Source organism: Musa acuminata, chromosome BXJ1-4 (genome assembly GCF_036884655.1).
Source record: "Musa acuminata AAA Group cultivar baxijiao chromosome BXJ1-4, Cavendish_Baxijiao_AAA, whole genome shotgun sequence".
Lineage (NCBI taxonomy): Eukaryota > Viridiplantae > Streptophyta > Magnoliopsida > Zingiberales > Musaceae > Musa > Musa acuminata.
In genome coordinates, this window is record NC_088330.1 from 33299215 (window position 1) to 33324323 (window position 25109).

At 40.3% G+C, this 25109-nt stretch overlaps 4 protein-coding genes across 7 annotated transcripts; all 4 read left to right on the forward strand.

Annotated features, from left to right (window-relative positions):
- The first annotated feature begins 67 nt into the window (after positions 1–67).
- Positions 68–5393, forward strand: LOC135654914 (pentatricopeptide repeat-containing protein At3g22470, mitochondrial-like). The gene is made up of 5 exons (XM_065175676.1): positions 68–2731; positions 3019–3129; positions 3237–3335; positions 3433–3523; positions 5054–5393. Exon 1 carries the CDS (start codon positions 461–463, stop codon positions 2660–2662), a length of 2202 nt encoding a protein of 733 aa, XP_065031748.1. The 5' UTR covers positions 68–460; the 3' UTR covers positions 2663–2731; positions 3019–3129; positions 3237–3335; positions 3433–3523; positions 5054–5393.
- Positions 5394–5934: 541 nt separating this feature from the next.
- LOC135581504 (protein RMD5 homolog) lies at positions 5935–12886 on the forward strand. 4 transcript variants are annotated; one of them, XM_065175678.1, is made up of 3 exons: positions 5935–6088; positions 9391–9474; positions 11457–12886. In XM_065175678.1, the coding sequence occupies exon 3, from the start codon at positions 11492–11494 to the stop codon at positions 12647–12649; it is 1158 nt and encodes a 385-aa protein (XP_065031750.1). In that variant the 5' UTR covers positions 5935–6088; positions 9391–9474; positions 11457–11491; the 3' UTR covers positions 12650–12886. The 4 variants fall into 4 exon arrangements, with proteins under 4 accessions (XP_065031750.1, XP_065031752.1, XP_065031751.1 ...); XM_065175679.1 differs by lacking the exon at positions 5935–6088 and adding an exon at positions 6103–6256; XM_065175680.1 differs by lacking the exon at positions 9391–9474 and having other exon boundaries at positions 5980–6088.
- A 2281-nt stretch (positions 12887–15167) lies between these two features.
- Positions 15168–17413, forward strand: LOC135655005 (uncharacterized). The gene is made up of 2 exons (XM_065175684.1): positions 15168–17044; positions 17134–17413. The coding sequence occupies exon 1, from the start codon at positions 15281–15283 to the stop codon at positions 17027–17029; it is 1749 nt and encodes a 582-aa protein (XP_065031756.1). The 5' UTR covers positions 15168–15280; the 3' UTR covers positions 17030–17044; positions 17134–17413.
- An 842-nt stretch (positions 17414–18255) lies between these two features.
- On the forward strand, positions 18256–22823 carry LOC135655061 (uncharacterized). Its single transcript, XM_065175688.1, has 6 exons — positions 18256–18530; positions 21592–21683; positions 21762–21840; positions 22014–22108; positions 22200–22295; positions 22378–22823. Exons 1-6 carry the CDS (start codon positions 18350–18352, stop codon positions 22465–22467), a joined length of 633 nt encoding a protein of 210 aa, XP_065031760.1. The 5' UTR covers positions 18256–18349; the 3' UTR covers positions 22468–22823.
- The last annotated feature ends 2286 nt before the right edge of the window (positions 22824–25109 follow it).

Consider the following 25109-nt stretch of genomic DNA (forward strand, 5'->3'; position numbering starts at 1 on the left):
CGACACACCTTACGAAACACGGCGTGGCTTGGAGAGGACGGTGACCAGTTGTGCCGGTCCACTGACTCTCAGCCGGTCCGAGTTAAGATTAATCGGCGAGAAATGTGGTTTACACCCACGGCACAGTGGGGCAGAAATCCACCGTTCGCAGGCCCATGTGCAGATCTTAAAGAGTCCAATCAAATTTTTGCACAAATGTCAAAGCACTCCTCCTGACCATCCTTGGGGCCCAGTCATGCCCGATTGCGTGTGGGTTTGGGTGAAGCCAACCATCTCATTCCGCCCAAATCTGGCTCAAGGGCTAAGCTAAACCGTCTGATTCCGACGTCAATTGGACTCCCGTTTGATCATCACCATCCCCGAAACCCCCCAAAACCCTGCGCTCGACCCCTTTCGAGCTCCACCGTGATGGGCTCGCCGTGTTCCCTTTGTCGCGCGCAGGGTCACGCCGCCCTCTTCTATGATCAAATCGGAACGTGGACTCCTTCGTCGAGCCCTCGCCACAAGATTCCCACTACCCCTATCTCTCCCTTCCTTCGCCTCCTTCCTCTCGTCGGTCGATGGGCAAGCCTGCTACTCCAACGTCGACGTCGAAGGCGATGCTGCCGGCAAACTTCGCAATGCGAAATCCATCGATTCCTGCGCTGGTGACCCTCTCCCGGCCCTCTTCCCGGTTGTTGCTGTCGCTCTGCGAACTCTCAATTGGACTCTCGTCCACGAAGTTAGATTCTCGGGGGCGGCGGCCTTGCACGGCTTCCCGCACGCATTGGAAGCTTTCGCGATGCTCATGGGGGTGTTCTCGTTGGGGGGAATGCAACGGGAGGTCAGGTGCTTGCTTGCGGGCGTTTTGGGCTTCTGTAGGGATGCGGACTGCATCTCGATCGGGTTGCTGCCCACACTGGTTGAGCTCGCTCGAGGTGCCCTGAACTTGTTACAGGTGTACGGAGCTGCTGTCCAGGTTCTGGCGGAGCACTTGCTGGTCGAAGATGCATTGGAGACCTATTATGAGGCCAGGAGAATGGGACTTCAAATTGGGGTTCCCTTATCTAATCTCTTGCTCAAGGTTCTGGTCAAAAGCAATAACATGGATAAGGCTAAGTGTTTGTTTAACAACATGAAGAGCTGCAGCCCTCTGCCTAATGTATACAGCTATACTATCATGGTGCATATGTATACTCGCAAGGACACCTTTGATATGTATGAAGCTGGTAAGATTCTCACTGAAATGGAGATGAGTGGAGTGAAGCCGAATGCAGTGACATATGATACGTACATTCGAGGACTCTGCAGAGCAGGGGATGTCAAGTCTGCATGGGAGTTTCTTCAGGACTTGCAGTCTAGAGGTCTGCCGTGCAACACCAACTGTTACAACGCTCTCATTCTTGGTTTCTGCAGGGAGGGTGAGTTGGAAAATGCTTTGCTGGTGTTTCAGGAACTGAAGCAACAGAGACTGACACCGGATGTACATAGCTATAGCATTCTCATTGATGGATTTTCCAAGAAAGGAGATGTTTTGAATGGCTACAATCTGCTTGATGAAATGCTCAGCAGTGGAATCATCCCAACGATGGTCAGTTATAGTTCACTGCTGCATGCATTGTGCATGAAAGGTGAGATGGGATGTGCATTAAGTTTGTTCAATGAGTTGCATAGCCGAGGTTATGCGCATGACTTAGTTTCCTATGGTATCCTTATTGATGCTTATTGCAAGCATGGTGATTTGGATGCTGCTTCTAAGCTGTGGCAGGAGATGGTCCAAAACAATTTTGTTCCAGATGCTTATAGCTACACAAGTATAATATTTGCCCACTGTATAAATGGATGCTTGAAGGAAGCATTGGATCATTTTGAACTCATGCTTAATAATGGTGTGATGCCTACTGTCGTCACCTGTACTCTGATAGTTGATGGTTTTTGCAAGCAGTATCGAACAGTAGAAGCTTTTGAATTCTTAAATGAAATGCATAAATGGGGTATTATTCCAAATATATTTATGTACTCGGTCATCCTTAATGGACTATGCAAGGAGGGAAAGTCAGTTTGCACATGGGGAATTTTGGGAGCAATGATAAAGAAAGGGATAGTTCCTGATGTGGTCGTCTATACCATCCTTATCAATGGTCTAGTGAAAATTGCAAAAGTGGAGGAGGCATTGAGGTTGTTTGCAGGAATGTCGAAGGTGGGAGTGATGCCCAACATCTTTACATACACTAGCATCATTGATGGGCTGTGTAAGAATGGTAGGCTGCCTGAGGCATTGATTTGTTTCGAGGAAATGATCCGGGAGGGGTTTGTACCTGATAGGATTGTGTATACATCCTTGATTGATGGTTACTGTACGTGCAAAGATATGCTGAAAGCTGTTGAATTGTTCAACAAAATGACCCAGAGTGGTTTAGTGCCTGATGCACATACATACACCTGCCTCATTGATGGATATAGCAAGTTGCTTCTGATGGACGTGGCAGTTTCTTTGTTAGATGAAATGATGAAACTGGATCTTTCTCCTACTGTAGTAACTTATACTGCTGTTATTACTGGCTATCGTAAATCGGGTGACTGGGATAGAGCTTACGAGGTATATGAGTTTATGTTGAAGCAAGGCATTTCTCCGGATGCACTCACATATTTATCATTAGGGGTTTCATGTTCTGGTGCTTGAGCAGCCATTGTACAGCTACATATCATGTAATATAGTGCAGCTCTCAAACTTGCCGATCCCAGCTACGTGGTGAGTAATGCATCATCCACATCCTATTAAATTGGTTCAATTTTTAGATTCTGCAAGTTGCTGGACTGAAGACAGCAAAGCCCCATAACCTAAAATTCTTGTTTTTTTTAATCTTCTTCTGATCCCAAATTAGATATTTTCTTCTTGATAATGCTCATAGAAAATTTCATTTCAATGGCAAGTACACCTTGCTAACTTATTGTGAAGTTCCATGACTAGGTTATTGTCTCAATGCAACTCTACTTGCAATCATGTGCTCACTGTGGATATTGTTGGTTTTGTGATAGAAGCTCAAGTTATGCTGATGTGGCCGGATGGCTGGAGCAGTGTATCCTGAGGTGCAAAACAACTGCTGTCTGAAAATCTTTGGATGTTTTTGTTTGACTCCAAAATAACAGGTCGGTAATTGTTAGAATTACCATATTCATTGTGCGTACTTTGTGCGCAAGTATTTTCAGGTTTTCTAATTTGTTTATCATTTTATTTTGGAAATGTAAATGCACAGCAAATATCCATCATGGTGGTAGACATTGTATGTGCTAGAGATGACAGTACATGATGATGTGTTGAAGGAAGTGACTTCAAATTGCTTTTTAGGAGGAAGGTCACTAACAGTAATTTATTTGTATTCTTCTACATGGCTTTGCTTTAAGGTAACCCATGTTGATCGTTAATCCTTTTTACTTCTTTTATTATTGCAGCTTGACAAATCCAATGTATTTTGATAAAGGAGTGCATGCTGGTATGAATCCAGTTCACCATAGTTCAGCATGATTTTCCCTATTGACAACTGTGAGTGGTTTGTGATCTATATCTATTCTCCTTTCTGGTCTTTTACTCCATTGGAGAGTGTGAAATATTTGTATATCTTTTTGTTGTAAGAACGAGAATGCTTGGTTTCTTTCTACTTGCTTTATTAGGAGTCTGATCACCTAGTTTAATTGTTTGTGTGTGTTTCTTTTTCGCTTTTATATTATTTCCAGTGAGAACCATCCCTATTTATGTTATCAATAAAAATAATATTTGTGAAATTATCTAATTCAAGTTTGGTTAGCGTATGAGTATATGAAGATGAGAGTTGAATTCATTATTGTAGTAATTCTAACAATTCACGAAATCTGTAGTATATGCATGTATAAACCAAAAACTTGAAACACCTTTTAGAGTAGTGCAAGAATGCTATCATAGTTGTCATTTGAGAATTGGGAGTTGGTAATGGGGACCATGAATGAAATGAACATACATCTCTGCCTTAGGACACAAATTAAGAGTATGTGATCTGACCTTTTTTTTTCTTCTCATTCTCATAAGTTGTCTTACGGCTTTATTGTTGTTGTTATTGACTCTCATATGCTGCCTTGATATGTTAATATTTTCAGTTCATCCTGGGTTGCATCTAGTGCCTACAACATACTAGTAATTTGATTTTAATTTCATTATGTTATACATTGTCAAGATTTAACACTTTCAATCTAATGCCCTTTTTCATCGAGGGAAGAAATACACCACCAAGAAAGAACAGAGAAGAAAAGATTAAACGAGGAGAAAAGAAAGAGAGAAGAGATAGAGGGTACATAATATTATTGTAACTTAAGTTATGATGCTTCTTTTGTTTATGTGTTTAAATAGAAAATAATTATATAATCTATAATACTATTCCCAATAAGGAATTTTGGATACAAATTAGGCCCTAAATTAAACTGTATTGACTTTCCTAAATTAAATACATTAATATCCTAATCTAAATAAATATTTTTTATGTTGACTAGTCAAGCTTCTGTACTATTTACGAAGATGTCCATGCTGTACTTGAGGTTGATCTGGCAAGACAAGGCCCCATATAGGCTGCCTAATATTTACCATGTAGTCTGATTGCAACTAAACAAGGATCTAGGGCCTCTTGACCTCCGTGATTGGTGCTCTTGAGACTCGTCCTTTTTGTGATGATGATAAGTTCAAAACAAGTATTAGCTTGTGGATTCATGTACAGTAATGACCAACTATTGCCATGGCATATCTTTAACAGATTTATTATTGGGAAGTTGTCATCATGGATTGTCTTGGATTTTAGATGTATATTGCTGACATACTGTTGACTATATTTTGTTTTTTGGTATTATCAATTGCCGCTGTATGTGGTACATTTAACTCAGTAATGTGAACCCTTGGAATATTTTGCTGCACCTTCTGTAAGGTTTCCTAATTCTATCTTACAGTAGATTGTGGAAATGAAATGTAAAGGTGTTAAAATTCATATTATGATCTTAGTACAACAAAATGGTGTTCTTTCTGCTAATGATATATATATTATTTTTTGGACAGGCTTACTTTCACAGATTGTCATGTGATAGAAGGTCAAGACTGATGACTAAGTGGTTCTGATGATGATAATGTATACTGTTTTAGACTATAAACAGAAGCGATTATGCTCAAACAAGAGGAAGCAACAGGGACAAGATAATAGGGTCCTTTTTTCCCTTATTGATGTCTTCTTTTCATTTAGATTATGACTTTTTAAGGGGTCAGTTGGATTGTGATGTTAACATAGAACAATAAGGTATCGTTGAAGTATCATGTTTGTGTGTAAAATGTGAAGGTATTTTACTGATTCAATAATTGAGATCCATTCAGATGTAGCATACGAAACTTTCTTGATTCACTGATATTGGGTTTTCTTTTCATTTCCTTGGATCAATGTCTGGGTCAATTGTTGCAATCTCCCCCAAATCTGATCCAGTTGTCCTGTACCCGTGCTTTACCCGACATATGCACCTGACTAGCGATTGGGTGCATTTTTGAAACAACATGTGGGTCCAGTTCTTCCTCCAATCGCAGGATAGGTGGCCGAGTGGGTACTTAGCGCAGGGCAACCAGATCCAGTCTTTCTTTCCACGTTGTCTACTCGACTGACACACCTGCCTTGTAATTGGGAACCTATCCCGGAACAACATGTGGGTCTACCTCTATCTCCAATTACAGGATAGGTAGGGGAGGGGGTAGGCAACGCAAGACAAACAGCGTATTACTTTGAACCATGTTGATCAGTTGCCTTCTGGTCCCAACACTTTCTACCCCTCCGCCGCTGGCGCGTCACCGAGTGGGTAGGAAAAGCGGGACCCACGTACATATAATTCACATGATGATGACATTTGTCAAACCCTTGCTGGGTGGGTCACGTTGTATGATAATTTTCTTGTGTATTTCTCCATTAATTAGCGGCACTCGTTCTCGTCCCTAAAAGAATACCCATCGGCTCACGCAACATCCCATTTTCCCCATTATGCCCTCTCATCGTCGCCCTTCTCTCCGGGCTCCTCCTATCTCCACCGCCTCCCTGCCCCTCGCCTTCGTCGAAGGGTAAATTCTCTCTCCCCGACGATCTTCGTCCGGGCTTTCTTCGCAATTTTTTCTTTAATCCATCTGTTGTGATTATGAACTGATTCTTGATGTCGGATCGACAAATAGTATCGCTATCCATCTCTTGATGCTTGATCCATCAAGAATACAGGAAGATCCGTCAAAAATGTCTTCCTCCCTTTAATTACTTCTTCCTTCTGTTTTCCTTTTGGATTTGGGTGCCATCTTATGTTTTCTTGATTCTGTTTGCTTTCTTGGTTCAAACCCTTCGGTAGTGTTTGCATTGTGTTATTTGTTAGGGGAAAATTTTTCTTGCTGTGCCGATATCGGGTGTGCCTCCCTTTGTATCTCGGCAGTTATTAGGTTGCTTCCATGATTCATGATGTTTGGAGAATAGTTTTCGCTCAAGATATTGTGGTGCTAGTTTTTATAGGTCTGAGAAGTAATTTTATGGAACCCTGAGCAAGTTAAAAATTCTGTTCTTACTGGTGGATCTGTGGAAATTGACGACATATATATTATATCCAGAAGTTATGTTGATTATTATGTTAGGAGTTTACAATACCGATAAGTTATTTTACCAGAAAATTTTTCACACATACAAGCCCAGTCCTATTGAATCAGAAGTACCAATTAACGACGACGACAAATTAACAAAAGAAGGAACCGGTTAGCTTTATTACTGTTAGGCTTATTTGGTTAATTGGTGGTATGCTGCACACTCTATATTCCATTCAGAGGCTATATTTCTGTTCAATTACAGAGTATGGAGAAGTGCCTTCTCATAAAATCTAAACACAAAAATGTTCTGTAAAGTATTGAAATAGGTGAAAATGGCATGCACTAAAAATGTTATTTCCTGAGAAGATTCATTTTACTTATTTGGGATATTTGTTATTTGTAAAATCATGGGGTTTAAACACAAAAGCTAATTATTTTTGGAGCATTATTTAGTTTGGTGTTCATGGTATTGTACTGGATTAATGTTTCATATTTGGTTGTTTGTTTGTGTGTTGTATGAGTCAGGAAGCTACTGGATATTCTAGATTATTCATCATCCTCAACAATTATAGTGTCTGTATTAGTTTAGTTTCACTTGATTTGAGAAATTTGAAATCCAAGCCTATAAGCATGGAGAAATGCTTTTTATTATTCTGGACATCTTAAGATTCATGGTGTAGGCGTATTAGGTGAATTTCCTAAATCTTATCTTATCTTAATGTTTCTTGCAATACACCCAATATTGGATTTGCAAGGACTCATCTGGTATCTTCTCCTTCTTTATGTGAGGAAAAGGAAGAAAAAGAGCGAGGAATACTTGGCTTTGTTCCTTAAGTGTTTTGGGTGGTTTAAAATTAAAAAAGAAAAACAGCAGAACTCAATTTTTAAGGAAATAAAATTGAAGTTTTAGGCGTTTCCTGCTGTTTATGAAAGTTGGATTATTCTTAATCCCTTGTGCAGTGACACACCCCTAGCTGTTGGTAATTTCCTCCTTCTCACTTTATGGCTGACAAGTAGTGGGCCACCGTTGTGGGTTTATCTACTGGTGGGTGGCCAAGAGGCAGGGATTCGAGGTTGGTGATGTTTTATTTCTTTAATTTAATGAAAAGACAAGTTTGAACTATGGAGAAGGATACAAGATTTGGACATCAGGTTAGTTGCTCTATAAGATGCACAAGAATTTCATAAACCCGGGACAGTGCTAATGTTTCTTGTTATATATCCCAAAATCCTAAAAGTTCGTGAAAGTTACATGATATAGTTTAAGGCAGCTCTTGGATCATTAAAATTTTATTGGAACATTAAACTTTTATCAGAACATTTACACCACTTTTTAAATAAATAAAAATAATAGACCTCTTTATAGACACATTATTAGGCATGTATAGGAATGTCGAGGATTTGAGATGTTTGTTAAAGATAAATTAGAATGCTGAATTTATTAGAACTGCAATAAGTTGGAAATATCATTCCATTAATAGCCTGATTATCAGAGCAGATCTGTTCTTTTTTTGTGCCAATCTTCATCATGCTTTTGACTGGTTGCACCTTCCATTTCATTGGCACAGTCTCACTTACATGAGAGCTAAAGGCCCACAAATTAAGCATTTGCAAACAGTGCTTGCTGAAATAAAATTTGGAAATTTCACCTCACAGGGTTCAGTCTGTAGAAGTGCCACTATCTTGAGTCATCTTGTAACTAATATGGAGTGCCAAAAAGGCAGCACTATGAAGATTTACTCAGGTCCAATTGTCCAAAGAATCAAACAGTTCAATTTGGATCTAATTATAGTCTTTGAAAGTTCTTAATCAGATTTTCTTTTTGGTTCTATGGAGTTCTAATACAGTAAAATGTTTTAAAGATGATTAAAGGCTAAATGCAGTTGATTGAGTTTCTTAATTATCCAGTTGAACTAGTACTCATGCATAAACTCGGAATCAGTCAGTCAATGAGAGATAAAACTTTAATGTTTGGCTGGACATTTGTCATCTATTTCAACATGAGAATATGATGATTGCAATTGAAAGGACCAATTCAGAACCTTGCTTCACACATTTCCAAGAGATGCCTTGTTTAGCAAAGGACTTAACATACCTTGGAGGAATATCATGTGTTAGGTCATTTGCTAAAGTACTTTGACCTTTGAGTAGGTGTATGCATGACATTCAATCTAATCCTCCTGCAGAATTTTACCATGAGATTGTTTCCCAGATGGTTCCGTTGTGCTAGAGTCAACACCCACAATTATATGGCGATAGACAACTGCTGAGTGTGAATATGTGGCAGTCGATTATTTCGCTGGATCCAGAAGTGCAATTTGATCTTAAAATGGCAAGGGGGAAGGTTCCTCCTCATTTGCTGGTAGAGTCATGGAATGATTTTTGATGTGTGGATGCTTGGATTGTTTTAAAATGTCCTGGCTGTGTCTGCATAGCGGGACATAGTCCCATCATTGTGAGGGGTAGCATGTGCGCATCAGTACCCCTGAATGGTGTTGATTGTATATATCTATTGCTTGATTCATGTTTGTTATGCGATCACAATGGTTCCACAAACCATTCCTGCATATCATCCTGATTATAATCATGTTGCCTAAGATTCTTGTCTGTTAGTTATATTGATTTTGTTAAAGTACTTAGTCTTTTTATGTGAATGTTAAATCAACACTGTTGGTTTGACACATCTTGTTCTGTATGGAATATCTGACATGTTTTTATTTACTGACCTCCTGAGGTTCAAATTGGTGATGACTTCTATTGAGCTAAGAATGTGAAGTTGTGTATTTTCTTTTATTTTTCAGAGAGACATTGGGTTCAGCTGGGAATTTGCTAGAAGTAATTTATAAAACCAGCTACAGGTGCTATTAGAAGGCTTTTATTGGTTGGTAAGGCTTCTTGTTTGTTGTTCTCTGTGTAGTAAACTAGCAGATTTTAGATTTTACTTAGGTATAATCCTCACGTACCTTCTGCATTTGTGGACATGATATACTGTAGAAATTTTGTAGAAATTTTGAACTTTTGGATTCACGAAAGATCATTGATTTTATTATGAATTATAGATGCTCGACATTTAGTTGGACCATATCGAGTCATCGATATGTTCCAACTCAATGAATCCATTTGAGTAATTATAGGGCATCACTGCGTTCACTTTCTCTTAGAAACATCCAAATTAATCATGTGCTAATTCCTTTATATAAAAAAATGGATAAGAATACTTTTAAATTGTAAAGCTTATTTAAGTTTTGTTCTATATAAATACAGCTAATCTTGTAGTTGTATCCCCAGTCTGTTAGTGTTTTTTATTATAACGAGCATGCATGCTTATGTTTTACGTCCTTCCAGACAAGCAGTAAAAGAAAAACGGGGTTTCCTTTTAGATATTCAACTAGTGGAGAAGTGAAGATGGAAGAGAGATGGACATCAGTGAATGATCTTGTTAGATTGATTTATTAAATCATGGAGAGAGAGAGAGAGAGAGAGAGAGAGATGGGGGGGGGGGGAGGGGGACAGAAGATGGAAGAGAGATGACAGCAGTGAAGAGAGGAAAGAATAAGAGGGAGGGGAGGACAACAATGACGACTATTGTTGGTTGATGATAGAGGAAAAAGAAAAAAGAGAAGAGAATAGTAATGAAAAGAGAAGACAATAATGTTGGAGCATCTGCAAATAGAGGGAGAGAGAAGAGGCAGAAAAGAGGGAACAGTAATGAAAAAGGAGAGAGAATGGAGAGATTAGGAGAGGAGCATGGATGTTTGTTGTGCCCGAGGAAGAGGTTGGAGCTGGGGGAGTGATCGAGTTTGGACCTGGTCAGAGGCTTGGGTTGCACAGGCCAACCTAGGCAAGGCATCCGATGTCTCAACCCAGGCTTTTCTAGGTGGTGCATAGTTGAAGCCTGAAGACACCTCGTCTCTGACTCATCAAGGAATTTGGGCCTTCCCTTGCCTTGCCTTAGCATATAGGTGAGAGAGATCTAGTATGTCTTAACCTCATTGCACAAGTGCAGTTCAATTTGGTATTCACAATCTCCAATAATCTACCAATCCTTCAAATCATTAGATAATCAAGTGCATGTTAAGGAAACCTTCAACTTGTGGCAATAAACTTGTTGATAATGCTTCCCAATTCTTTATATTAGTCCTGAATACATGGAATCTACTGAAGTTTTTCTAACCGCCTAAGAGCATTATAAGAATAGAATGGATCTTTTCTTTGATTCAAATCCCCTGCAAAATTTCTTCTTCAATACTTTCAAATTTCAACATGGTAAACCCTCCTTGTAATGGGACCATCTGTTTATAAACTATTCTGAAATAAACTAGGCATGTAGACCTTGTTCCACAATCCAAGTTCATAATAAAAAAATTGCCAGTTTTTTATGATCTTTTTTCTGGAGCTTTCTTGTTGCAAAATTTACCTAGGAATGCATGAATTGGCCTGACAAAGTAATTAGGTTTTATCAAAGTCTTATGTAGGAAAGTCTACTTCTGATCATTATTGTTATATTTGGAAATTTATTACCTTCTTGCTTTTGTTATTGACTAGTGAGACATGGGAGAAACCTCTTAGGTGACAGAATTAGAGAACATGATTTTGGAAAGGTTAAAAAGGCTAGGTGTAGTAAACAGGTGGTATTTGTTTGAGAAAAAAATCCTTCGGTCAATAGCTTGGACAAGGTGAGGGATTTGGGAACTCCTCACATGACAAAGACTGAAAGCCTCACTTACTTGAGAAATAAAGTACTATCTTTATTTGCAGCATTTCTGTCATGCCTATCTCCAAAAGCTAGTTGGTAAAACAGCATTGTCAAATGCACATCGGAGGGATCTGTGACTTCATTCCATCACCTATGATTTATATGATGCAGGTGCTGAACCTGAGGGCTGATTTTCTGTGGAAGAAATGGACCTAGATATGATACAAGATGCATTTGACCGTGTTGCTAAGAAGCAGAAGCTCTCTTCTTCTAAAATTCAAGAACTCATCGACCAAGTTAGACGAGAGATCGAGCAGGCAACGGCAAAGTTGCAGATGACTGAAAATGCTACTGGCTGTTCTGACCAGAAATCCATACTGGTTGATCTGAAGACCAAGCTTAATGAGATTGCCCCAATGAAACAACTGGAAAGTCTTCAGAAGGAACTGAATGTTGGGCTTGGCAAATATGTCAAAATCATCGAGAAGTGTTTCAATCCAGATATATCAAAAGCATATCGAAATGTAGACTTTGATGTCCATATAGTGAATCAGATTATTGCAAGCCACTTCTATCGCCAGGGCCTGTTCGATCTTGGTGACTGCTTTATAAGTGAGGCAAATGAACCAGAAGCTGCAGCCCTGAAATCTCCTTTCATGGAAATGTACAGCATACTCGAGGCTATGAGGTGTAGGAATCTTGAACCTGCTCTTAGTTGGGCTTCCAAGCAGAGTGAACGGCTGTTGCAGAATGGTTCAGATCTTGAACTGAAGCTTCACCAACTGCAATTTGTGGAGATTCTACAGAATGGCAGTAGAAGTGAGGCTCTCAATTATGCCAGGACGTACTTGGCTCCATTTGCTTCGGTGCACAAGGTCGAGATCCAAAAGCTAATTGCCTGTCTATTATGGGCTGGTAGGCTCCACGAGTCCCCTTATGCTGATTTCATGTACCCAAGTCACTGGGAGAGATTGGCTGAGGAGTTCATGCAGCAGTTCTGCAGCTTGCTGGGTCAATCTTTTCAGAGCCCACTTAGTGTGGCGATAGCTGCGGGTGTCCAAGGACTGCCGACGCTGTTGAAGCTAGAGAGTGTGATGGCTGCTAAGAAACAGGAGTGGCAGGCGATGAAGCAGCTCCCAGTTCCTGTCGACCTAGGGAGGGAGTTTCAGTTTCACTCGATCTTTGTTTGCCCGGTGCTCAGGGAGCAAGGAAGCGATGAGAACCCTCCAATGCTCATGCCTTGTGGGCATGTGCTCTCCAAGCAATCAATAGCAAAGCTCTCGAAAAGCAGTACACGGGCTTTTAAGTGTCCTTATTGTCCGCTGGAGGCAAGTGTGGCTCAATGTAAGCTACTTCACTTCTAGCTGTTGGTTAGGCTTATCATCGTGGCTGTGTGGCAGCTTGGGTACTCCATCAAGCAGGTAGTCTGCTGTGAGATGTATCTGAGATACTGTAGCCATGAATATGGCTGTGACTTTCCATATCGTTGGTTCTCACTATCTCCTGATATTTCATTGAGATGTTCAGTAGTTCATTCGAACCTGAGATATTATCACTTTCATTGTTATGGATGTACATAAGCAAAACTTCATGTTTATCGATTTCTTTGTCTCCCTCTGTGATTTACACGTCTAAGTTGCTCGGTTTGCTTGATTGATATGGCAAAATAAATTGGCGAGACTTTATTATCATCTTCCTCTAATTTTAATGCTGAGATCTCGATGTCGATAACCATCGTGGACGCTGACATCGCAGGCTTACATTCGAGACTTGGCGCTGACAAGGTCCCACCACGTCTGGGGACCACGATGCCCGAGATTGAAAGTCTGAGGCCCAAATCATTGCCCAAGAATCAGCAACAACGATCAACAGCACCACAGCCGGCCGGTAGTTGTGGGGACAGAATGACCTCCGGAAACTCTACGCAGAATCCCATGAACCCATTGGTTTTTTCAGGCTCCGAGGCGCCCACGCCAGTTCAGTGGTCCTCCTACCCGATGGCAGGCATCAGAGGAAACGACGGTGAGCTAAGCTCGTTAGTGCCGATTCTTATGATGGCTAGGGTTCTAATGCCGCTTGTCCACAGGCATTCGGAGATCACATCGATTTTGCATGTCATGAGCATTTAATTCGGAATTAATTATAATTTTTTTTTATAATTAGGCCTTATTAGTATCACGATTTTTATTCTTAAAAATTTTATGTTAATAGGCACTGATGTGAAAATGATGGATAAAGAAATAATTTTAACATTCTTTTCGTTTTCAATAATTTTATCGATAAAAATATTATTTTAATATCTCACGGGTTGAAAACAGAAATATTGAAATTATCTTTTTGCTCATCATTTTCGTGCTTATCCTATGACATTATGTATTATATTTTTCGTCAATACAAATGACGATGTTAAAATAAATTAAATTATTTAATTATAAAAATCTCAATATAAATTTTTTAAGTATAAATATCACGTAAGGTAATATATAATTAGTACTTTAATTTACTATAACAAGAAACAAGTTTTTGGGAAGTCCCATATTTTTGGGTTTTCTTAAATTGCTAAAGAGTCGATGGTCATCGTTCTTTGTTGCAGCCATGTCTTCACCGGAGATTTCTTATTTTGCTTACATTATTTTCGTCCCATTCCGTCATTTACATCTCGCGTCTATATATATATATATATATATATATATATATATATATATATATATATATATATATATATATATATATATATATATATATATATATAGCTCAAGTTTTCCTTCCTTCTTATTTGACTGTGTTAAGTAGTAACATCATCACATGTGATTGCATTACAACAAGTCTTCCGTTTTTGTTGCATAGATCTACTCCCATCATTCTTGATCGATTCCTCAATAATGGTGACAACCTTTATTTCTTTAGTAATTATTTGTTAGATTTACGCATCTGTCCTCGTAGAGTTGTTAAATGGCGTATTTGCTAACATTTATTTTAATAGATAATTTATAAAAAAAATCCCTAGTAATGAATTTTATCTAATAATGTTTTATAGAGCAATGCCTCATTGTTTAAAAATCTCAATAATACCCCCCTAGAATCATGTTGTTTCAAGTTCGATGGATTCATAGTTCAATTTAGTTTAAGTTAGATTGATTCAGGTTGGATCCTTTCATATCAAGTTGAGTCTGAGTGATGTCTTATTGTTTAAAAATCTCAATAATACTTGCTAGAATCATGTTGTTTTAAGTTATCAAGTTGAGTCGAGTCGAACCCTTAAAAATATTAAATTATTTATAATAAATATCAAAATTTATTTTTTTATCTCATCTTCTTTGATATTTAGTTCATTCCATTTTATTATTATTATTATTAAATTATATACTCTTTGATGATCTAGAGAAGAAGGAAGAAGAAAAAAGAAAGAGAACAAAAGGAAGAAAAGATGTTGTAAATAAGAAGTGAAAGGATTTTATTAAAATTAAATTATAAAATAAAGATATATGTCTATTTATAAAAAGATAATTTAAAAATATTTAAAGTTCTTAATAAGGTATTATAAACAAAAAAATAGTAATCTTCCTAAATCAATTGAATAGTTAATGTTCAGTTGAATTGATCTAATTTAATTCATCTCAAATGAATCAATTTATTTATTTTTTTATATTCTATTAATACATAAGTAAATAAATAATTAAAATTTGGTTGAATCAATCTCATCTAATTCGTCTTACAACTCAAACATAGTGATCATCATCTTTTTATAATTTAATTAAGGATATTTTGATCAAAGACATAAAAAATCATCGGTAGAATCAAAATATCTTATTTTAATTATAATCTATAGGGGTAGATGTGTAAATCTATAACTTTTAGAGGGTCACAGCTGGGCTTACTTGAATTGTCGGTGGGTGGTCTTACGAGACAGCAGCAGCGGCAGCTTCAAAGGCCAACGCCTGCGTACATACGCAGATCCAGATCTGTAGTGATCAGATCAGGCTTCGGAGGAGACGATGCTGGGCGCAGGCCGGCGATTCCAGCTCCGGCCGGATCACCCCATCCGCAACGGCGGCTTCGCACTCTTCGTCGCGGCCGTCCTCGTCTTCACCATCATCGCCGCCACCTACCAGCCCGATGACCCCCTCCTCCACGCCTCCTCCTCTTCCTCCTCCTCCAAGCTCACGTCCTTCCTCGTCTCCACCTCCAATGCCACCTTCCTAGCCGACGTCTCCGTCCTCCGCACCGGCGAGGACTTCCAGAACTCCTCCTCCCCGTCCTCCGCCGCCGATAACCGCGTCGCCGAGATCGCCCCCTTCATCGAACTCTCTGACATCGACAACTCCACCACCTCCGCTATTGCCGAGGTGTGCGACCCCGGCGCCCCCGTTGACTGCGCCGACCGAGAGCTCTTCCACCTGCTGATGCGCGCTGCCATCGAATCCTTTCCCGACATCCACTTCTACCGCTTCGGCAAGCCGGCCTCCGTCCCCGGCGCTGCGGGCGCCTGCGACATGGCTTGGCGCTTCCGCCCCCGAGACGCCACGCGCCCCACCTTCTACAAGGACTACCGCCGCTTCCACCTTGCCAGATCGGAAAACTGCACCCTCTTCGTCTCCAAGATCGACGACTACCACTCCGGCGTCAACGCCCGCAAGCGCCGCCGCTCCAAGCACGGGGCTGGAGGCGGCGGCGGTGGGGAAGTCGTCTTCGAGCCGAAGAAGAATGCCCCGGCGGCCGAGGAACACAAGGCCGATGAGAAGCTGGAGGCTGTGCCCGTCGTCGGAGAGGCCGTGAACGACACCCTCCCGGTCATCGAGTCGGAGTCCACCTTCAGCGCCGGCAAGTACCTCATCTACGACGGTGGCGGCGACCGATGCAAGAGCATGAACCACTACCTTTGGAGCTTCCTCTGTGCGCTCGGAGAAGCTCAGTACTTGAATCGAACACTTGTCATGGATCTGACCATTTGCCTCTCCTCGATCTACACCGGGACGGGCCAGGACGCGGAAGGGAAGGACTTCAGGTTCTACTTCGATTTCGAGCACCTGAAGGATTCGGCATCGGTCATCGACCAGCGCCAGTTCTGGACGGACTGGGGGAAGTGGGAGAAGAAGGACAAGCTCAGCCTGCACTTCGTCAACGACTTCAAGCTCACGCCCATGAAGCTCGCCGGCGTCAAGGACACCCTGATCATGAGGAAGTTCGGCGACGTGGAGCCCGACAACTACTGGTACAGGGTCTGCGAGGGGGAGACCGAGTCCGTGATCCAGCGCCCCTGGCACCTCCTCTGGAAGTCCCGGCGGCTGATGGAGATCGTCTCCGCCGTATCCTCGCAACTCAGCTGGGACTTCGACTCCGTCCACATCGTGCGAGGGGACAAGGCGAGGAACCCCGAGCTGTGGCCCAACCTCGCGAGGGACACATCACCGGATGCGCTCCTCGCGACGCTCGGCGACAAGATCGACAACGGCAGGCGGCTGTACATCGCCACCAATGAGCCCGACACCACATTCTTTGATCCCTTGAAGGACAAGTATATGACGTATTTCCTCAACGACTTCAGAGACTTGTGGAATGAGACGAGCGAGTGGTATACGGAGACCAAGGAGCTCAATGGAGGGATCCCCGTGGAATTCGATGGCTATATGAGGGTGGAGGTCGACACCGAAGTGTTCTTGAGGGGGAAGAAGCAGCTTGAGACCTTCAATGATCTAACCAGTGACTGCAAGGATGGTGTCAATACCTGCCCTGCTTCTTCTTGATGCTATGCTACATCAGTAAGAACATTTTAGACCTCAATGTTGTCTTCTCCCCTGATTGTTATGAGATTACTGATCTAGAACTCATTAATGTTTCTACTTGTCAGTATCATCATAGGGAGGCCATTAGATCTATATCATGGAGCTTCAATCTCTCATCTTCACCTTGGCATATTTCTACAAAGTGAGTCAAGTTTGCAGGATCCTCAATCTTTAGAAGACCTCCGGGTTGTTTCCTTCTCTGCCTGGTTATGATTTCTTTGAGCTATTTGATACTGTTGTTGTAGTCTTATCAAGAGCTAGTCATCTATTATTGTCATGTTCATCCAAAAGACTCATCTGACTTTTGACTTTTTGTTGTGCTATATAATTCAGATGATATTGCCAGAGGATGCTCTTAAGTTTGACTAATTGTCAAGTAAATAATTCCAAATAATAATATTTCACTGTCTTAAGAGCATTAGTTGAATGTTTTATTAATTTTATAGCATCGATAAACCATAAAAAGGTTTGCTAATTTATTAATCGACTAATTTATCGTTTAGTCAAGTGTTACATGAATTAATATTTAAAACAAACTATTAGTTGATTCCACAAGACTAATTTACAATTTTATTATCTACTTAGCAATTCATTCTCTATTTTATGGATCCCACAAATGTTTTTATTACTAGCGAACAAATAAGAATATGCAACAACCAATATTCTCGCATGTATACATCAAAGTATTTCTAAAACCTTATATTTTTCAAAAAAATAATTTTATTATTATTATTATTTTTATCGATAATCTTAATGGTTTTTAATCATCAAAGTAAAATTTTATATTCATTATATATCTTTTACGAAAAATAGAAATAGATTCCGATAAATATTAAATACATCTATCGTGTAATGTCTAAACGAGAAAAAAATAAAATAAAATAGTAAATCAAGGAACAAAATGTCTTTTGATTGGTGCTTCTTTTATCTTATTTTAAATAATGGAAAACATATCTCATATTGAAATCAAGAGGTCCGATCGAATCATATCAAGGATGACCTGATCGACCCTGTTATACAATGATTTGGACTCAAATTAGTTCGGGTTAGTCGCATTAATGTCCTGAACTCGAATTCGACCCGCCAATCAATACCCGAGTCACGTCCTCGCCCGGTTCAATGTGGGGCGAGGAATTGCCGCCCCATGAGAAACTTGCCCTAGCCTCGGATGCCTATTTAAGATGTCACCGAGGGCGAAGCGCTGCTGTGCCGAAGTCGTCACGTCCCTCGATCGTGTAAAGAGGGGTGTGCGGGCGAAGGAAGAGCGAACGAGCGAGGTCGATGGCTGTTCCCGGGAGGCGCAACGGTGTGATGGATGAGGAGGATGACGAGGACGATGTCCTCTTCGACGACGGCGACGCCTTGGCCGACCTCGACCTTGACTCCGACGTCCCGCCTCACCTCCGCGCCCTCGTCGAGGCCGCCGAGAGCGGAAACGTCGACGCCCTCCGCTCAGCCCTCGGTATGAACCCCATCTCTTTTCTCTCTCAAGAATCCTAAGCCACGTACTTGTGTTCTATCGGGTTTCGTCCTCTTTGTTTACACTTACTACGACTTACAATATGTAAAGAATCTGTTTGAGTCGATTAAGAAGAATGCTTAGGGCTTCCCTATATATCCCTCATTGGAAGTTATGATTTCTCAACTTGGAGATGTACAACTGTGAGATGATATGTATGTCCACTAAAATTAAGTATTAGAAGTTGATATTTTTAGGGGGGGCAACCAAACATCAACAATTTCATAGGCAGTAGAAAATGCTACCATATTTATGAATGCTATTTGAAAATACTTTTGGGGGGAATCTCATATTGGTAGTTTAGTGTTAGTGTCTCTTATGCCATGGCTGGGGAGTCAGCACGGCAAGGCTCGACTTCAGATACGCAAGGTCGTTCGGTCCGGCACTCGGGTAGCAGAGGTGGGCGTTGGTCTTCTCGAGTTTGGTGCCTCATCGTGTGCTTGTCGAATCCCTGCATGTAGGTCGGGATCGGGAAGTTTCCCGACCCGACCCTTCCAAAGATTAAGTTAGCTTTTATCTCCCAGTCTTCCCCCCTTGGCGCTGACCAGGGGTGAGTTTTTATACCTGTGTGCGGAGCCGGTCGTACTCGGTCCATTAATGTCTGTCGACCGTTGGGGCGGTCGACCCATACTTCCCATGTGGGCGTCGGCCGACCCGCATGGATCGGCGCTGAGCGGCGCCGCCCTGGGCTTTTCGGGGCAGCCACATACCTTGCGGCATAGTCCCAGGCTTTTCGGGACGGCATCGTACCATGCGTGGCTTTGTACGGTCTTGCGGGGATCCGAATCCGGCCTGTTGTGCTGATGCGGTCTGCTACCTAGGCCGCCCGGTGATGATGTGGCTGTGGGTCGCTGCCTAGGGGTGTGCGTCGCCAGTATATGCCCTGTCGCTTGGGTTTCAAAATTTACGTTTGCATACTCATATTCTTCTACAATGGATGGACATGTATTAGCTGATGAAGCTTGTATAAACTAGAATGTCTGAGTTCATGAACCATTTAGCCTGTTCAATTCTGCCAGAAACAAGCTTATTTACTGATATAAAACATTCTTTGTTTGTATTGCAGAAAAGACACTCTGACAGCATATTAAGGAATAGATCTGCTAGTGTTTTGTTTCTTGGTCCTCAAGCTCACCATTTCAGAGAACTATTCCGTGAAATACATAAAATTATTTCCATGGTTTAATGAGTTGGCATCATCGATGCAATCTATCTGCAGTTTGGCGGTCAGAATAGGGATTTAACTGGGAGGAAAAAAGGGGGTTGGTTGATGGGATTAGGTGGGAGGTATTTGCTTGTAATAATTAAGCTGTCTTCCACTTCAATGGAGGATGCTGTTGGGGCATCCAGCAACATGTCATCTTTGTGTTTTGGCTAGTTAATAAGGGCGATTTTCTTTCTAGCATGCATAACTAGTGTGAAATTTTACTTGTAATATTGCTCTTATAAACAAAATGATGAAATGTTTGGGTCCTAGTTTAATACCTAGGGCCATTAATATATTTTGTGTAGAGATAGTGTTGCTAAAATTTCCTTAGACCATCAAATGATCACATACAAATAATGTGGCATCGACCCTAGATAAGTTAAACTGGTGTGTAAGATCCTATTTGTGTTGGTAATGACATGATAGAAGGGATTTTCTGTAGCAAGGTTTGCAATACCGAATGATACCGCCTGTATCGGGCGGTATGTACCGGTTCATCAGTAGATCGGTACACGAACCATCTACTACCAAGCGGTACCATCAATTATCGTCGACGATGACCGAGGGGGAAGAAAGAGGGAGTCTGAGGGAGAAGAAAGAGGGAGAAGGTGAAAGAAGAGGCAGAAGGGGAAGAAAGAAATAGGAAAAAAAAAAACCAAAAAGGAGAACCTGAGATCGGCACCGCTCTCGTCGTCTGCGGTGACTTCTCACCCGCGTGCAGGGAGAAGAGTATCGGTGTCGCGGGGTGAAGAGAGCTGACGCCTCAACAAATTTTTGTTTTTCCTATGACGTCGCCTCGGCAACGTCGCCCGAGAAGAGATGTGAGGCAACGTCACAATTTTTTTTTTTTCTGCAACATCGCCTCAGCGACGTCGCAAACTTTTCTTTTTTTACTGTAATGTCACAAAAAATATATATATATATATATATATATATATATATACTGAGCGGTATACCAAAATATATCGCTTGGTATACAGTATCATACCGTACTGAGCAAATATTGAAATTCTGGTACGATACAAAATTTCAATCCTTGTTCTATAGTGATTTCAGTTGCCATGTTAATGTTCGTTTCGTGGGATTTGTTCAATCTTCTATCTACTGGTTCAAATATCTTTTAGACAAACACAATATGATTATTGATCTTCTTTACCGTGATAAAATTTTTATTATTTTGAGTAGATTTGTCAAATATTGTCGTGTGCCTTCTATATTACCTACGATTATTTATGAGCTTTAGCTATTAGGCTTCTTGCCAGTTCTATAGTTGTCAAAGAGACTGGGTGGCCCTAGGCAATATACCTATCCTGAAATGCATGTGATAACCTAGATGAAATTTCGACAAGGAAGGTTAGACTGTCATTATTTATGTAGCTAGTACATAAAAAGTCATAAGAATTGTGTTGTTTTTTATGGTATATATTCTGATTTTCCTTGACTCTTATAAGATACAATTGATATATACCTTTGTTATAAAAAATTGTTATATCTTGCAAAAATGATTTAACTAAATAAATATCAATGCAAGTGTAGTATTGTCATTATTATCTCAATTAATATGATTGTAATCACAACATATTTGGTATTGAACTCTTGAATATTTATCTGTACTCAATCTTTCAAAGTTTCTCAGATGATGTGAATTGCTATTTGCTTTCTTTACTGTTTTTACACTTCCAAATTTTTCTGACCTTTGAGTTTAAGACAGCTGGTTATCACTTGTTTGGACTCATCCTTTTCTATATTTCCTCTTCTTTTAATATATGTAGTATTCTTGCTTATGTTGAAATACAGATAATCATACTGGCAGCATTGATGAACCAGTGGAAGATGGTGATACTGTCCTCCACTTGTCTTGTCTTTATGGCTATTTTCCATGTGTTCAGGTTGGCTATCTAACATCTTATTGTCTTATCCCACTCTTACTGCTTAAATAGGAACAACATGACATGCTCTTTTCTTAGCTACTACTGGAGCGAGGAGCTAGCTTGGAGTCCAAGGATGAAGAAGGGGCCATTCCTCTTCATGATGCTTGTGCTGGAGGTAGGTGTCAACTGTTCCTAGTGTTTGCTCCTGTTTCAGCTACTCAAAAATACAGTTTCACCTTTGGTGCCTTGTGATCCAACCTCATGTGTCCATCAAAGGAAGAAATACTAAAACCTACCAATCAAATGCATATTTTTAGTCTTTTGCCTTTACATGGATGATATATGCAGGGTTCACTGAAATTGTTCAATGCATGCTGAACTCTGCGGGTAGCCCAGATTTTGTGATGCAACTGCTAAGTGCTACTGATATTGAAGGCGATACTGTAAATTTTCCTCAACCAAAACGCAGATTTTTATCAATTTATTTTTTTAATATACGCCAACCTGGTAGCTGCATTATTATTCTGTATACAGCCTCTGCATCATGCTGCTAGAGGAGAACATCTCGATGTTGTAAAGTTGTTGCTTGCTGCTGGGGCCTCTCCTAAGAAGACAAACATTTATGGGAAGGTACTACACTATGCGACATGTCACTTGCATATTTTTTATGAGCATCACGTATCTGTAGCTTACTAACTGATTATCACTGTAGATCCCAGCAGAACTTGCAGATCAAGAGACAGAGGTCCGGAGCATTTTAATTGCAGCAACAGCTTCTGCAGATGAGGTGTCATGCCAGTAAGTTTAGGGGATCCTGAGGCCAGCCCTGGTGATCCCCTTCTATGATGAGAAAGTAACACTGATAGCAATGAATTGAGGTTCTTTATCAAGGGTTTGTAGGATTGCCCAAGGAAGAAGCATCAACTGGTTTCCCTTATATGCTTAAGGTTTCGGTATAATACTGCTTTTAATTAAGCACTTCTATAGTCTGCTAATTTGCAATTTTTATCTGTTGAATCGAAGGTAGACATGTTGGGATAATAGGACTTCATTTACTATGTCATAGTACAAATATTCTTGCTCAAAGTTGTTGTTTATATATGATTTGAATTTTTGATCAACACAATCATTATATGAGTGAAGAAAAATTGTCTTCAACCTGTCAAATTTGTTAGAGAAATTTGTCCTATGGAGTAGGGGGAGCCTGTTATAAAGCGTCGTCTCCTTGGTCACTAGGTTCTCATCAAGCATGAAATTATGCTGGTGCTGGTTCCATATTGGCTCCATTATTTTGGCATTTAAAACATTTGCAGCTTTGCAATCGGTTCATTTTGCTTGTATCATGCCTCTCTCTCTCAGGGTCTAATCTTGCTGTTGCGAGAAATTGAATTGGTAAGCCCAGTGACACAGTGAGCCGAGTGACCAGAAATCTTTAGGTAACATGACTTGTGCTTTCTGATTGTTTGTGAAGCTGCAAATAGCTGAACCTTTTCTTTTACATAAAGGCTGTAGCCTTATTTGAGACAGTATACCTTATTCAGATAATATTTCATTTCCTACAATTAACTATACGTTTCTTTTTTTTATAATTATTCTTGAGATCAATTTTTTGCAACAAAATTTCAGTCATTATTTGCATGTTGTCATGAGAACTTTGCAGTTGCTAATTTTACAGACTTGCCTTTGCAAGGGAAGTCATGTAAGGGATCCTTAAAAACTGTCCATTCCACTTTCCTTTTTATTTGTAAATAAGTATCTTTACTAAATAAAAATAGGTATAAAAAATTGGTTAGACCAAACTAGATGAACAGTTGTGACTAAGACAGGAAGTAGGATGGATAGTTCTGTAGAATTTGCATCCAGATTTTGCCCCTTTTTCTCCTTTAAAGATTTTTCTCTCAAAACAAGATATGCATTTTCTACATTTTGTGAAAGTTTGAATTAGGTAATTGTGGAATTCCCATTAAGATGGATGGTTGACAAGTTAAAATTATCAAGTAGTTGGGAGAAAACGATTAGGATGTGAAAGAATAAAAAAAATCAGAAAACATGAACCTCTGTCATGTTAAAGGGACAAAGGTATCTATATTAGTTTCATCTTCATCTCTATACTTATCCTGGTCATATCATAATCAGCTTAGGTGGTCAAGAAGACACCTAAGTTGAATCATCCATAATCATTAGAAAGGTTAAAAAGAAAGAAGACACCAAGAAGTTGTAACTGTTCTGGAATATACATCTCCTATGTTGCTTTGGAGCACTTTAAATGTCTGTAGATTTGGGACAAATGATTATGAGTTGATAGTGAAGGACAAATCAGTCTTATGTTACAATTTCTGACTTGAGGAAGGTGGAAGTTGGATCAAGTGAAGTGGGAATTTGACTCAAAGGTGGGAAGAGGCAGGAGTGTCACTGTCAATAGGAGAGATTGGGAGGCCACTTGCCTCCTCTGTAACATCACCTGCACCAACATGCATTAGTTCCAACTTCCTAGTTGTAATCAAACAGCCAAAGCAACCACCACAACTCCCACCTGCCACTCCTGACCTCCAGTCTTCTCCCTCATACTCCTACATATCTCTTCTGTATGTACCACAAAAATGAAAGGGTTCTTGTGCATGTTGTTTTTGTGGCTCTCTGGAAAGGAAGATCAATGAAGGGCATTACCTCCCCATCAAGATAAGTAGTGAGTGCCCAATTCCCAGAGCTGCTTGGCTTGGAGTGAGAAATGAAGTGACATCACTCTTGTATCCTCCCTCCATCTCATCCCCTAGTTGAAGCCAAGACTAGTAAGTCTTTGGATGTTTGTTGGGTGGTTTCTTTCATGTGATACCTTGATTAGTCCTACATTGGACTAGATAAGATTTTGATTGGATGACTATTTTTCCCAAAAGTTTGAAGGTTTCTCTAGAAGGGCCTATCTGACACTAAAACTTTTACATCCCTTATCAGATGCAAATTGGAACTGACTTGATATGTTAACCTCATCCCAGAGTATTTATAGATGAATAAACTACTATGTAAAGAGGCATATACTTTGATGCCATGTTGGGTGTCCATGAGTCTCAAAAGCTTGGATTCATGATGGTTCTATTCTGTGACATGAGGACATTTTATGCATATATGACAGGGAAGTTGAGCAACTCAGCAAGCAGGAGATTTACATAAATTCGAAGTTTTTTTTTTCCTGAAGTTTTCTTTGTTTTAAAAGTTTAGGCTCTTTCAGATCCAAGCAATAATGGCCAAAGTGTGTTGTAGTTAGTTTGAGCTATAAAATCTCAGCAATGTCTCCATGCCTCTTATAGGAGAGGAGACCATCTGATGCATTGTTTCATTTCAAGAATATTATAAGTATTCATTTGGTCAACAATTTGCCCTCTTTGGTTCCCAATTCATGCCCTTACCACCTGCCATTTGTTTGAACTCCTCCCACCTATTTTTAAT